This window comes from Macaca fascicularis, chromosome 14, assembly GCF_037993035.2.
Source record: "Macaca fascicularis isolate 582-1 chromosome 14, T2T-MFA8v1.1".
NCBI classification, from domain to species: Eukaryota; Metazoa; Chordata; class Mammalia; order Primates; family Cercopithecidae; genus Macaca; species Macaca fascicularis.
The window spans coordinates 48,197,658-48,211,084 of NC_088388.1; the positions used below are offsets into that span (position 1 = coordinate 48,197,658).

Consider the following 13,427-nt stretch of genomic DNA (forward strand, 5'->3'; position numbering starts at 1 on the left):
CATGCCTGTAATCTCAGCTACCCTGGAGGTTTAGGCATAAAAGTCACTTGGACCTGGAGGTTGCAGTGAGCCAAGATCACAGCACTGTGCTCCAGTCTGGGCGACAGAGTGAGACTCTGTCTCAGAAAAAAATAAAAAATAAATAAAAAATCAATTGACAATTCAGTACCCATTTATTATTTTTTAAAAAAATTGCAGCATAATAGAAATAAAAAGAAACTTCCCTAATCTGATAAAGATCATTTGCAAAAAAAAAACTACAGCAAATGTTAGAATTAACGGTAGAAGACTGACTGCTTTACCCAAAACAAGACAAAGGCAATGATTTTTACTTCCATCACTTCTATTCAAAAGTGTATTGTAAGTCCAATACAGCACAATAAGGCAAGAAACATATGAGCTGTAAAAATTTAAAACAAAGAAGTAAAACTGTTTATTCACAGATGACACGATCACTTACTGAAATCCTAAAGAATCTGCCCAAGAAAAGCCACTAGAACTCATAAATGAATTTAGCAAGATTGCAGAATACAAGTTCAATATGTGCAAATCGACCGTATTTCTATATTGTGGCAATTAAAAAATGGAAAATTAATAAAATAATACAGTTTATAACATCAACAAAAACAGCAAATACCTATGAAAACTTCAATGAAAAATGTGTAAACCTTTACATGAAAACTATGAGATATTGCTGAGAGAAGTTAATGAAGACCAATAAACAAGAAAATAATACCATATTTGTGGTTTGGAGTACTTACTGGTGCTAAGATGCCAATTCTCCCCAAATTGATCTATAAATTCAACACAGTTTCATTCAAAATCTCAGGCGCTTTTTTTTTTTTTTTTGGTAGAAATTGATAAGGTGATCCTAAATTTACTTGGAAATGCAAAGACCTAAACAACTTTTTGAAAGAAAAGTAAAAAGTTGAAGAACTCTCACTTCCTGATTTCCAGGCTTACTATAAAGCTTCATAAATCAAGAGAGTGGATATTGGCATAAAGACAGACAAATAGATCAATTGAACAGAAAATAGTTCTGAAATAGACCCACGTGTATACAGCCAATTAATTTTTCACAAAAATGCCAAAGCAATTACATGGGGAGATGAAAGTCTTTTTTAAAAAATGGGGCTACAACCACTGGATGTCCATCAAAAAATAAAATAAAATAGACCTTGACCCCATTTTGCAACATGTGTAAAATATAATAATTTTAAATAGGTCATAGGCTTAAATGTAAAAGCTAAAATTGTAAAACTGGCCAGTTGCAGTGGTTCCCACCTGTAATCTTAGCATTTTGGGAGGATTTCTTGAGGTCAGGAGTTTGAGACCAGCCTGGACAACACAGCAAAACCTCCATCTCTACAAAAAATTTAAAAAATTAGCCAGGTATAGTGGTGCACACCTGTAGTCCTAGCTAGTCAGGAGGCTGGGGCAGGAGAATCGCTTGAGCTAAGGAGTTCAAGGCTGCTGTGAGCTGCGATGGCACCACTGCACTCCTGCCTGAGCAGCAGAGCAAGACCTTGTCTGTAAAAATAATAATAATAATAAATTAATGATTTAATCCATCACATTTAACTGTAAAACTCCTAAAAGAAAACATAGGAGAATATCTTTGCAACCTTGAGGACTAACTATAAAGAAAAAAATGATAAATTAGACATCATCAGAAATGAAGGAGATTTTTAAAAGAAAAAAATTAGACATTATCCAAATTAAAAATTTCTCATCAGGAGTTTTTAGATACTTCAAGGCACGTTAAGTAAATAAATAGGCAAACTCACACTGGGAAAAAACATTTGCAATACATATGCCTGACAAAGGACTTGTATCTAAAATATATAAAAAATTTTTACAACTCAATCAAATGAAAAAGACCAAATTAAAAAATGGACAAAAGACCAGAACAGACACTTCACAAAGAAAGATACACAAATGGCCAATAAGCATATGGAAAAGTACTCATAGTCATTAGGGAAATACAAATCAAAGCCATAATGAGGTAGGACCATGTACTTGCTGAAATAACAAAAATGGAGAAGACTGAAAACACCAAGTGTTAGTGAGGATGTGGAACAGCCAGATTCTCACACACTGGAAGAGGATGTGGAACAGCCGGATTCGCAAACACTGGAAGAGGATGTGGAACAGTCAGATTCTCAAACACTGGAAGAGGATGTGGAACAGTCAGATTCTCAAACACTGGAAGAGGATGTGGAACAGTCAGATTCTCAAACACTGGAAGAGGATGTGGAACAGTCAGATTCTCAAACACTGGAAGAGGATGTGGAACAGTCAGATTCTCAAACACTGGAAGAGGATGTGGAACAGTCAGATTCTCAAACACTGGAAGAGGATGTGGAACAGTCAGATTCTCAAACACTGGAAGAGGATGTGGAACAGTCAGATTCTCACACTGGAAGTGTAAAATTGTCCAATCACTTTGAAAAACAGCTTGACAGTTTCTTATATAAATATGAATCTATCCTAGGACCCAGCATTTCCACCCTGAAATGTTCATCCAAAGGAAATAAATAGCAACCTTAGTCAAAATAGTCCCAAACTGAAAACAATCCAAATGTCCATCAATGTTTGAGCAGATAAATAATTGTTTTCTTTTTTGAATCTTGAAAACTTTATTGCTGAGCTAAAGAATCCAGATCCAAAAAAGTTTGTGAGTGTGTATGTGTGTGTGTTTGTATATATGTGGATCTTTTTACATAAAGTTCTAGAACAGAAATAACTACTGTATGTGACAAAAAGCCAGTGTCTGCCTAGCACTAACAGGGGTAGGATTGACTACAAAGGAGTATGAGGGAAACTTTGTTGGTGATAGAAATGTTATATATCTTAATTGTGATGATATATACATAGATGTCAAAATTCATCAAACCATACACTAAAAATAGGTACATTTTATTATATATAAAGCCTTTGCAGATAAATAATTGTGCATCCATATAATGGAATACTACTGGAATAGAAAAAGGAACACAGTACTGATAGATGCAACAATGTAGATCAACCTCAAGAGTTAAGGAAAAGAAGCCAGGCCCAAATGGGTATATAGTGTATGATTCTATTTACATGAAGTTCTAGAACAGGCAGAACCTGTCTATGCTGATGTGAAGCAGAGCAATGCTGGTGGGGGCGGAACTGGCTGGAAAGGACTGACAAAAGTCTTGTATCTAGAATAGATAAACATTATATATTCTACATTAGGGAATATATAGGGCACCAACATTAGGGAATTTTCTGAGTGACAGAAATGTTCTATATCTTCACAGGAGTGTGGGTTATAAGCAGGTATCAATTTGTCAAAGCCTAACACACGGTATACTTAGGATCTGTGTAATTTACTGTATATAAATTATGCATCACTTCCTAAAAAAAAAAAAAAAAAGAGTGAGGCACCAAAAGCTGACTGGAGGCTCCTTATTTAAGGAGGACCCACCATTTTGTTGAGAAACCCCCAAAATGTCAGTTTCTGTTGTGTCGTTCTATTGGCCCAGCCAATTTTCAAGAGAAGAAATCTCTTTCATCTCTGGGCTGGGAGGCAAAAGTCTCCATTTGCTGGGATTCCACTTGTTTTCACTGAATCTCCCTGTTTCCACGATGCATCTCACCCCTCCTGGTGCCTCCAAGACCAAAGTCTCTGATTTGGTTTCTCTTGATACTCTCCTTTCTCCTGCTGGATGGGGCTGGGGTAGTGGTGTGACCCCAGTGGAAGCAGTAGGGGATCTGGAGGCTGAACTCCTCCTTGCACAGACTTGCAACCCAACCGCCTGTCTCCCTCCCCCCACGCTCCCTTCTATTTATTCCTCTTGGATGAACACTTCAGGGTGAACTGCTGGGTGCTCTGGTAGATTCATGTTTATATAAGAAACTGCCAAACTATTTTGCAAAATGCATGTACAATTTGTTTCTCCTTGGCCTTCCCCTCTGGAAGGCCAGTTTCTACACATCCACCCACATTCCTTCTTCAAAAACTACTGACCTCTCCACTCTTCTCTCTTTGTCCCTTGGGATTTATACCTTTTAACCCCATTATCATTTCACTGTGGTTGTGGGAGGAAGCAGGAAAGAAAAAAAGCACGTGCTTAATTCACTACGTTTTACCTGAAGCCACTGTAACCTTTCTAAGCCTCTTTTTTTTTAAGCTTAAAACAGGAATAATGACAGCTTCCTCCGAAGGTCATTATGAGAATCTTACAGGCCTGGGCACACTGCCTATCACCTAGTAGAAACACAATACGTATTGGTCTCTTGCCCCTCTCTCCCCCATAATTGCATCAGATACCAGTGAAGGGCTGGCTCACTGCCTTCCTCCTTCAGCCCCAAGCCCTGTCTCCAGACACTCCCTGAGGGGTCTTCCCTCAGGAAGTGAACCTGGGTTTCCTCTCCAGTGGTCTCCAACCCACTGCAGCGCCCAGCGTGCCAGATACCCCAATCAGTGCTTCCACTGCGTGAGCTCATTGATTCCTCACAGCGGCCTGTTGCCCACCACCCATTACTCCCTCCTTGCCCTTAGCAGACCTGTCTGCATCTCTGAGCACCTGCTGTGTGCCCATAATGGGGAAGACTCAAGGCTTTGGCCTCGGTCCTCAAGGAGCCTTCAATTTGCAAAGTACCCTCTCTTTACCTTGTAGGGGACCTTCTCACTCCAGGTACCCCTCAGGGAGGTTATTTGCAAATGCATGGGATCTAGATGAGAAGAAACAATGCTATCTGCTCACATAGTGTTTACTCTGTGCCATTTTACAAATGAAGGAACTGAGATTCAGGGTAATTAATTAACTCAGTCAGGAAGTGGTAGAGCCAGGGTTCAAGCCTGACTCCAGAGTCTGTGCTCATTGTGCCTCACTGCCTAGTGGCCCCAGGGCCCTTGGCTCAGACCCCAGATGCAAAGAAATATAGAGGTGCACAGACAGCCACAGACCGTTCTTTGGAGATTCTTAGATACATTATGGAGAAGGGCATGGCGGCCGGACAGTCGGAACTCTCATACACAGAGGTGATCATGGTTACCAAGGGTCCTGGGTAGGGATTGTTAAGGATGGTTGGGCATCTTTGGGAGCCCTATCCCAGCAAGAGGATGTTCCAGGATGGTAGGAAATGCCTGCCCTTCCCTTACAAATTGAGACTGTACCAATTTCACCTTGACAAGCCCCTGAGGCATGTGTGTAAGCTCCTTAGAGAGCCTTTGATACAGCACACAATGGGTCATCGGCCAAACTGAGCCCAGAGCCTGGTCTCCCAGTCTCCATTCCGGCCCCCCTTCCACTGTGCCTCTGTGGCCTTGCCACCACTCTTGGCAGTGAGTGACCCTCGGTTCCTGACCGCAGACACCCTGGCTTTTCCTGACCTCAGGCCGAGAGGCAGGCTGTGCACACAGGATGGTGTCACAAGGGGCCTTCAGTGACAAAGATACTCCTCACATGCCACTCTGCGGCCCAAGTGGCAGCAGGTGGTCAGGCCTAGGGTCGCTTGCAGGTTCTTTTTCAGGCACTCTTGCCTGAAAGGGGCAGGCTCACAACCCACATTATGATCTCTGCGTAGGGGACCAGATCCTGGACCTCATGTGCTCTGGGCCAGCGACTGGGCTTGGAGTAAGGAGATTTGGGTTTGAGTCGTGGTTATTTGAGCACCACTTCCCTAAACCCTTCCCCTGGCCTCAATTTCTTCATCTGCACAATGGGAATCATGGTCCTCCCTACCTCTTTATCATGGATGCTCTGAGACTGAAGGAGTAACATCAAAGTGTCTTAGAAGCAGTAAAACTCCAACTGACTGTCCCCTTCCCTTCCTACCCTAGAAGCCCTGACCTCCATCTCATTTTCCTTGGCTGCCAGGCCTGGGCCACAACTCCCAGGCCACTAATCTCTGCATAGGCTGAAGGGCACAGTCTGGTGTTGCCGAGGCACGGGATGAGGTGCCAGCTGTCTTCTCAGCCCAGACCTGGGAATGAGAACGGGCAGAGCTGGGTGCAGGCCCTGGGCCACCTCAGTGTACACAGCCCACGCAAGGCACGCCCACAGAGCCTGACTCATGCAGCTCTCACAGCTTTAATGGCAGGGTTCGGGGGACCTGGGAATGAGACAGTTTTCTCTGGGTGGGGTCTTCTTTTCTGAGTATTTTAGGGGCATCACCCTCCCCCTGAGGTCTCTGATCACAACTGTGCAGAGGAAGAAGTTGAGAGCTGAACCTGGGTTTCCTCTCCAGTGGTCTCCAACCCACTGCAGCACCCAGCGTGCCAGATACCCCACTCAGTGCTTCCACTGAATGAGCTCATTGATTCCTCACAGCAGCCTGTTACGGTGGCAGGCGTGATGATGGTTCCATTTCACAGATGAGCGGCCAGGGCTCTCTCCTCCAGGTCACGCTCCAGGCTGGATCACCAGCCCCTCCTCTTTCCCAGACTCCTCTCTGGCCATTATGGCTGTGGCTGGCCAGCCCGGGCCAGTGCCTTCCTACAAGGCCATGTGAGATTTTCCCTGCCCCTACTCCACCCTGTGACCCTTGGTTCTGCCACCCTTCAGAGTTGCGGGCCCACGACACCATGGGTACCTACCCATGGGGACAGGCGCAGCCCGAGAGGCAGGGGCCACGGGTTGACACGCTCAGGTTCAGCAGCTGCTGCTCACACGTCCTCTCCCTGCTCAGCTCCAGGTCTGTGTGCAGGTCGCTGCAGTTCACGAAGACCTGGCCTGCTGGGCAGGCAGCAGCTGGAAGAGAAGAAGATGGGAGCGGAGGCCCTGGGGCCTCTGTATGGGCTCCTGGGCTACAGGGACAGCAGCGGGAGGATGAAGGGAAAGATGGGCTCAGAAGCCTCCTCCCGCCCTGGCTGCTGCTGGACATTGCTTGGTTTCCCAGGTACGCCTCACAGAGGGAGGGATGGATCTGTGCTGTCTGTCACACAATGGGACCACGGTCACCAGGACCCATCGCTGCACGTCCCCCATACCAGGTTGCTCCAGGCGCTTCCCCTGCATCATTATATTGAATCCTGCAACAACTCTAGGAAGTAGTATCGTCTCCCATTTTTCCAAATAAAGGAGTGAAGCCACTTCTCCTCCTCCCCAAAGTCATCATAAAGTGAGAAGTGCCCCAGAGGGACAAGGAGAGGGGCTAGAAAGAGGATGACCAGTCTGGCAGGGGGGCCAGAGGACTCTGAATGACAAAGACAGTCACAGTCCTTTTACCACTATTTCTGTGACATGAACACGCCCTCTCTCCCTGAGCCGTCAGTAAGATCTGCCCTGCACATTCATACTGTGTGAGTGATCTTTTTTATGAAAATTAATAAAACGGAGCTGAGTTCCATGCCCAGACTGGGATGAACCAGAGAGAAAGGCATAGGCACAGGAGGTGAGATAAAAGTTCCAAAGAGCCAGAAATCCAAAGCCAGAAGTGACCAAAGGAAAAGCGCTTCCAGGATTATGCACAAAACACGGGGAGGATGCAGGAATCCAGGTTATATGCCAAAGAGGAAATGAAGGCCCACAGAAGTAAGGTGGGTTGCCCAGGGCTGTACAGTAAGTGAGTGCTGGGGAAGATGTGGACCCAGGCTGGATGATTCCGGAGGCCCTGCTCCTAACCACCTACTGTATGATTATTCTCCGATCCCTTCCTCTATCCTAGGAAGCCCTCCCTGAATGCTCCAGCCCCCAGGCCCTACCCCACCTCCCAGCCTCTCAAAGGTTGACCCCCGACTGTTCCACCCCATCCCTATCTCTGTTGCCTAGGAGGGTCTCAAAAGCCCAGGCTGTCCTGCCCACCTCTGTGACCCCACACCCAGCACTGTCCTGGGCAGAGTCCACCTCAGTAGATACATGACAGCTCAGACAGAGAAAATTGGGACCCAAAGGAAGTCAAGAAACTGCCCAGATACTCAACGTGGTTGCCCCAGGTGGTTGCCCTGAAGGAAGACAAAGTCTCCGCCTCTCCTCTGCAAGCAGCAGGGACAGCCACTAGGGTTGGGCTGAGGCTGGGACAGGGTTTCAGGTGCCACGCTCCAAACTGGAGTCTTTGCCAAGAGGGCAAGGAATACAGAAGTCCCAGTGTAGGGCGAAACCTGGAGTGGGCTCGCGACAGCCTGATCAGTGCTCCACTCCCCACTCTCTTTCACCATGTGGAGCCCCTAGAAGGGCCTCACCCCTCCAGCCACCCTTACCTGGGGCTCTGCTATCACAGCTCATGACTCCATCTTTGCAGTGGCTGCAGAGAGAGAGAGAGGCCCCGGGGTTAGCTGACTGAGTCACTGCAGGATCCAGACACCCCATGTCACTGCACTCGGGTCAGTGCAGAGTTCAGACAGACATCCTCACTCACTTCCCCCTCCCTGCACAGAGCAGGGCTGGGTGTCCCTTCACAGACTCAGCTGCACTGTCTTCAGTCAGCAGCCTCCCTTTAAAGAGAGGACAAGAAGACTGCTCCCTACGGAGCTCACCAATGGCCCAGGGATGGGATGTCACTGTCTCCGGGGGAATAGTCCACTCCCTGGAAGTGGCAGGAGCACTGGTTCCTAGAAAACAATGGGAGCGAAGCAAGGTGAGCAGTCTCAGGAGCTGGGGCAGGGACTGCTAAGGACAGGGACCCCACCTTCAGCCAACCAGGGGCATAAGGACACAGGGAAAAGTAATGGTATCTACAGTGACATGTGACACATCTCCAGCGAGCGGAAAAGCCAGTCTGGCACCAGGGATAGAGGTCATGGATGGGTCCCAGATTCAAGCTTTGACAAGGACAGTCACTGGTCTCCAGACACTCCTGCAGTCAGCCTCATTTGGACTGAGGAAGGGAGGGGCAGTAAGAACAGGAGCACAGCTCCTGAGCCCAAGCCATGTCAGGAACGGGGCAGATATTCAGCTGGTGCTGCCTCCTGGCGCAGGTGTCCTGGTTACTCACGCCCAGCATCTATTCCAGTTGCTCAGTGCTGTACTGGTTGTTAAGTACATTGACCTCTGGCCAGGGACACCCAGCCAGGCCCTCCGTATATATTATCTCATTGATTCTTTGCAGGGATTCTACGAGGTAGGGATTCTTATGCTGTCTTGCTTCTTTTGTGCAGGTCATCTAAGGGCAAAGGCTGTTTCCTCCTCACACAGCTCCCACAGAACCTGCCGATTACAGGCATGTGCAGGTCTTGGAGCACGGCAGTGAGTCACGGACGGGACGCCGGAACTCCCCAGCTCCAGTGCTGCTCAACAACCACCTCCCTCTCCCTACGTAAGCCACACAGACCCCCTTTGTTGGCAACACTCAACATCAAGGGGTGAGAGCCGCCAGGGACATGTCTGGATCTCAAGGGAGGATTCTGTAGTTTGGGAAGGCCTATGAGTGATTCCTATTTACCCTAAAGGGGCCTCTCTCCAGCCCTGCCACCATTTGAAGGCCACCAATTGAATATGTATCATTTTACAGATGGAGAAACAGAGGCCTGGAGGGGACCAAGGACCTTGCCAGTCACCCCAGGATGATATGGGGTTGCTGCCTCCCACTATCCTCCTCCTGCTCTGCCGTCCAGCCACACTGAGAACAAGCTGGGCCTTGGGCCACCCCCTCTTCCTGGAGCCCCCTTCCTCACTCTCTCAGGTCTCTGCTCAGACCTCACCTCAGCAGAAAGGCTTTGCTTCCAGGCCTACCTCAATTAACACACCAGGAACGGGACTCCCTGCTCTTACTCTGCCTTACTTGGCTCAACAGCTCTTGTTGCCACCTGTCCATTAAGTGTCTGTTCATTTATGTGTCTGTCTTGCAACCCTAGAATGTGAGCTCCATGAGGGCTGAACTCTGCTTTGTTCATTGCTGAATTCCCAAGTCCTAGAAATGTCTGGAACATACCGGAAAGTAAATAGATTCTGTGGAAGGAGAGGGGAATGAGGAGAGAGAGGGCCCTTGGGCTCTGTGGGGTTGTTGTGTCTTGTGACGAAGCTGCTAGAATGGCCCAAAGGCCAAGGCTGAGGAGAGATCTGGGAGGCAGGCCCCAAGAAGGCAGCCCAACCACCTTACCCACCAAGGTCTGGCCTGCAACCGTGAGGGAAAGCAGGGACACGAGAAGCCCAGCCAAGTTCCCCAGTCTCAGATGCCCTGGAGTCCCCCAGCCTCACCTGCCCACCCAACTCAGAGGTCAAGCTGGCCCACTCACCGGGGGACACAGAGGTCAGCCTGGGTGTCCAGATAGGTGTCCAGTGGGCAAGCACAGCCCTCCACACACTCGTCCCTGCTCAGGTCATCGCCACCATCAACCCCACAGGCCTCAGGGCTGGCCAGGTCCTGGCAGGTTTGTCCACAAAGGGCCACGCAGGGGCTATACTCCTTGGTGGCCTCACAGGACAATGCTGCAGTGGCGGGGGTGGGGGACATGCTTTGTCTCCCTCATCCCCACAGTTGTGTGGAGTGGGGCTGTCATTCTGATGAGGAGAATGGAGATCCAGAGAAGTTAAGACATTTGTCTGAGGTCACACAGCAGGTCAAGGTCAGAGGCGGGCTCTGAACCCAGATCTGACTCCAGAGTCCCACTGCCTACCAATACGCTGGAATGGCAAAGCAGCGGGTGGGCCCTTCTACAAAGTTCAGCCTGGAAGACCACTGGCAGGTCCTTTCCTCCAAAAGGCATTCCTCTGAGGTAGTGATATTGGGGAAGGGGTGGAGATTACCACCCGCTAAGGCCCTGCACCCACCCCCGTAACTCACGCATAGACACACGCACGAGCCCAGGTGTGTGGACACACACACACACGCTCCCACCCCCTCACTCCCCTGGCTGTGTCACACACAGGTTGTGGAAGTCAACCGTGCTCCCTCTAGCAGCCTGTTTTGCTCCCTTTGTCCCAAGACTCAGGACTGCCCTCTCCTTGTGTGGCCACCGTCCCACTCCTCCCAGAGTCTCCTACACATTGTGGGATCCAGTAGATCTACTGAGACCATCAAGTTCAGCTGTTCTCAACCCAGGCTGCACATCAAAGCCACCTGGGGAGCTTCTGAAGATGCTGATGCCTGGGCCCCACTGCCAGATATGTTGTCTTCATTGATACTCCATGTGGCCCAAATGTGTGAATCTTTTGAAAGTTCCTGTGGTAACTCTAATATGCAACCAGGGTTAAGAACCAGTGGGCCTGTCCAATCCCTTCTGGGGAGACTTTGGTTCAGAGAGAATCAGGGCTCTGCCCGGGGACACACCGCAAGTCACCTGCGGGGCTAGAACAGAACTCACGCCTCCTGACTCCCAGTACAGTGCCTTTTTCGTTTATTCAACAAACATTTGCTAAAAGCTTACTGAGAGTCAGGCTTTGTGCTAGAGCTGGGGGCACAGAGGTGACAAAGACATGGGAAGGAGCATAGCCCAGAGTCAGGGTAGGGACAGGTAGGGGCTGGCTCATTACACTGAAGTCGTGTGTGTACTCAAACCCCAGGGCAACAGCCAGTGGTCTTTCAAAAGGTGCAGTGCAAGGTGGCTCTGACCAGAGTGGTGGAGGTGGTGACAAGTGGGTGAATTTGGGATTAGCAGGACTGACAGGACTTGAGATGGACTGGAAGTAGGGGTGACAGACGCAGTCTTGAGTCACAGGTCACAGGTGTTATGCCTCAGTGACGGAGGGGATGGGGGCCATTGGCAGAGACAGAGGGCGCAGGAGGAGAAGCAGGCTCTGGGTGCCGTCAGGCTGGAGGAGACTGGAGGGCATCCCAGTGGAGAGTTTCGGGGGCAGGGGACACTCAAGTCTGGAGCTCTGGCTCCTCCAGGCCAGTCTCACATGGGTGGGGCACTCACCACAGGCTGGCAGGCGGGTGCGGAAGTCAACGGGGAGCCCGTGGCGCCGGCACAGGTGGGCGTAGTGGGCCAGCGTGGCACACAGGCAGGGCTGCCCGCAGCGGCAGGCGTCCCTGCGGCACTGCTCAAAGTAGGGCACTGGGCTCAGGAACGCAGAGCAGGGCGCAAACAGCTCTCCTGTGAGCACGCTGCAGGCCTGCACTGAGTAGGAGGCTGGGGCAGGAGGAATAGGAGCCAGGCGGTCAGGGGTCGGTCTACCTGGTATCCCAGGATTTAGCCTCTCTCTCTCCCCAGGGCTCAGGGGAGTGTGTGTGTGTGTGTGTGTGTGTGTGTATGCACGTGCAGTATGGATGCAGGCAGCTACTTCAGTGTACAGCTGGCTGGGAAAGTATGGGTGTGGTTTAGTACACCTCAGTGTGAATATGCGGCTTGACAAAAATTCCTGGAGCATACATTCTGGTCAAAGGAGACAGTCACTAAAAAATTCATACAGAAACTTCAAAGGTGAAGAAGCTAAGGAGGGAGAGAAAGCTAAGAAGCAGCATGGGGAGTGTGAGGCGAGGCAGGAGGAGCAACTGCAATTTGAATTCAGGCAGTCAGGAAGGCCTCAGTGAGGGGGTGAGGTTTGAGCACAAATCTGAAAGAAGTGAGGAACTGAGGCATGTGTGTGTCTACAGAAAGAACATTCCAGGAGAGGCAACTGCAAGTGCACAGGCCCAGAGAGAAGCGCAGTCCTGACTGTAGAAAGAACAAGAAGGAGGCCAGGGCAGCTGGGGCATGGCAGAGGGCAGTGGGAGTAGGAGGTGAGAAAGGAGAGATGGGGGGGCATGGGCAAAAAGGGTGGGGCCTGGTGGGGCCACGGGCCGACTTCTGCTTTTGCCCTGAGATGGAGAAGCCAGTATAAAGGTGTGTGTGTTTATCTGATAGTGGAAGAATATGAGGCTTCCTGCCTGCCTGGCCCTCACTGTCTCTCCTTTCCCCTCCCTGCTGCTCCTCCTTTTCTTATCACTCCTACAAATTTGGCCAGCTCCCTCCTGTCTGGAGTTCCCTTTTCATCTCTCTTAAAGCAGTCCTCCCCAGCCCACTCACTCATGCCTTTCCTCTTCCTCCACCAACTCACCGGCTTGCAGGTGCACATCGCAGGGGTCCAGTGGGGAGCCAGGGATCAGCGGGGAGCAAGCAGAAAGCGTTTTCCAGGAATTGCCAAAAAGTTGTGGGGTGCTCTCAGGTACACCCACTGGAGACCTGAAGCCATGACATAGCCATATTCACACACTTGCCCATGTGGACCGAGGGGCACAAATAGCATAGATCCAGGTCAGCACTTACTTGCTCATATACACACACATAGTCATAATCTACACATCCATATACACACCCTCAGAGGAGCACATGTATTCATCCAAATACATAACATGTATATGCACACACTCTCAACACACACACAGAGCACAAATATATGCCAGACATGCATATAGCCAAGGTGATCCACACACAGCCACATTCAAACACATAGAGTTATGGATGTACACATGCACATGCACATGCACACGGCACACACACACACACACACACACAACATTTAACAGGCCCCAAAAGGGCTCAAATTGGGCTAGGACCATACACTTGGGGCGGGGAATGAATATGGCTTCAT

General features: G+C 49.4%; 1 protein-coding gene across 5 annotated transcripts in view; it reads right to left on the reverse strand.

Moving 5' to 3' along the window:
- OTOG (otogelin) overlaps window positions 1-13,427 on the reverse strand; it is a 102,563-nt gene that overhangs the window by 63,613 nt on the left and 25,523 nt on the right. For all 5 annotated transcript variants that reach the window (XM_045371561.2, XM_045371560.2, XM_045371562.2 and 2 more), the window contains 6 exons: window positions 12,894-13,018; window positions 11,774-11,986; window positions 10,151-10,343; window positions 8,453-8,527; window positions 8,177-8,220; window positions 6,575-6,728 (listed from right to left, as the gene is read on the reverse strand). In XM_045371561.2, the coding sequence (XP_045227496.2) occupies window positions 6,575-6,728; window positions 8,177-8,220; window positions 8,453-8,527; window positions 10,151-10,343; window positions 11,774-11,986; window positions 12,894-13,018 (804 nt within the window). The remainder of the gene's footprint in view (window positions 1-6,574; window positions 6,729-8,176; window positions 8,221-8,452; window positions 8,528-10,150; window positions 10,344-11,773; window positions 11,987-12,893; window positions 13,019-13,427) is intronic.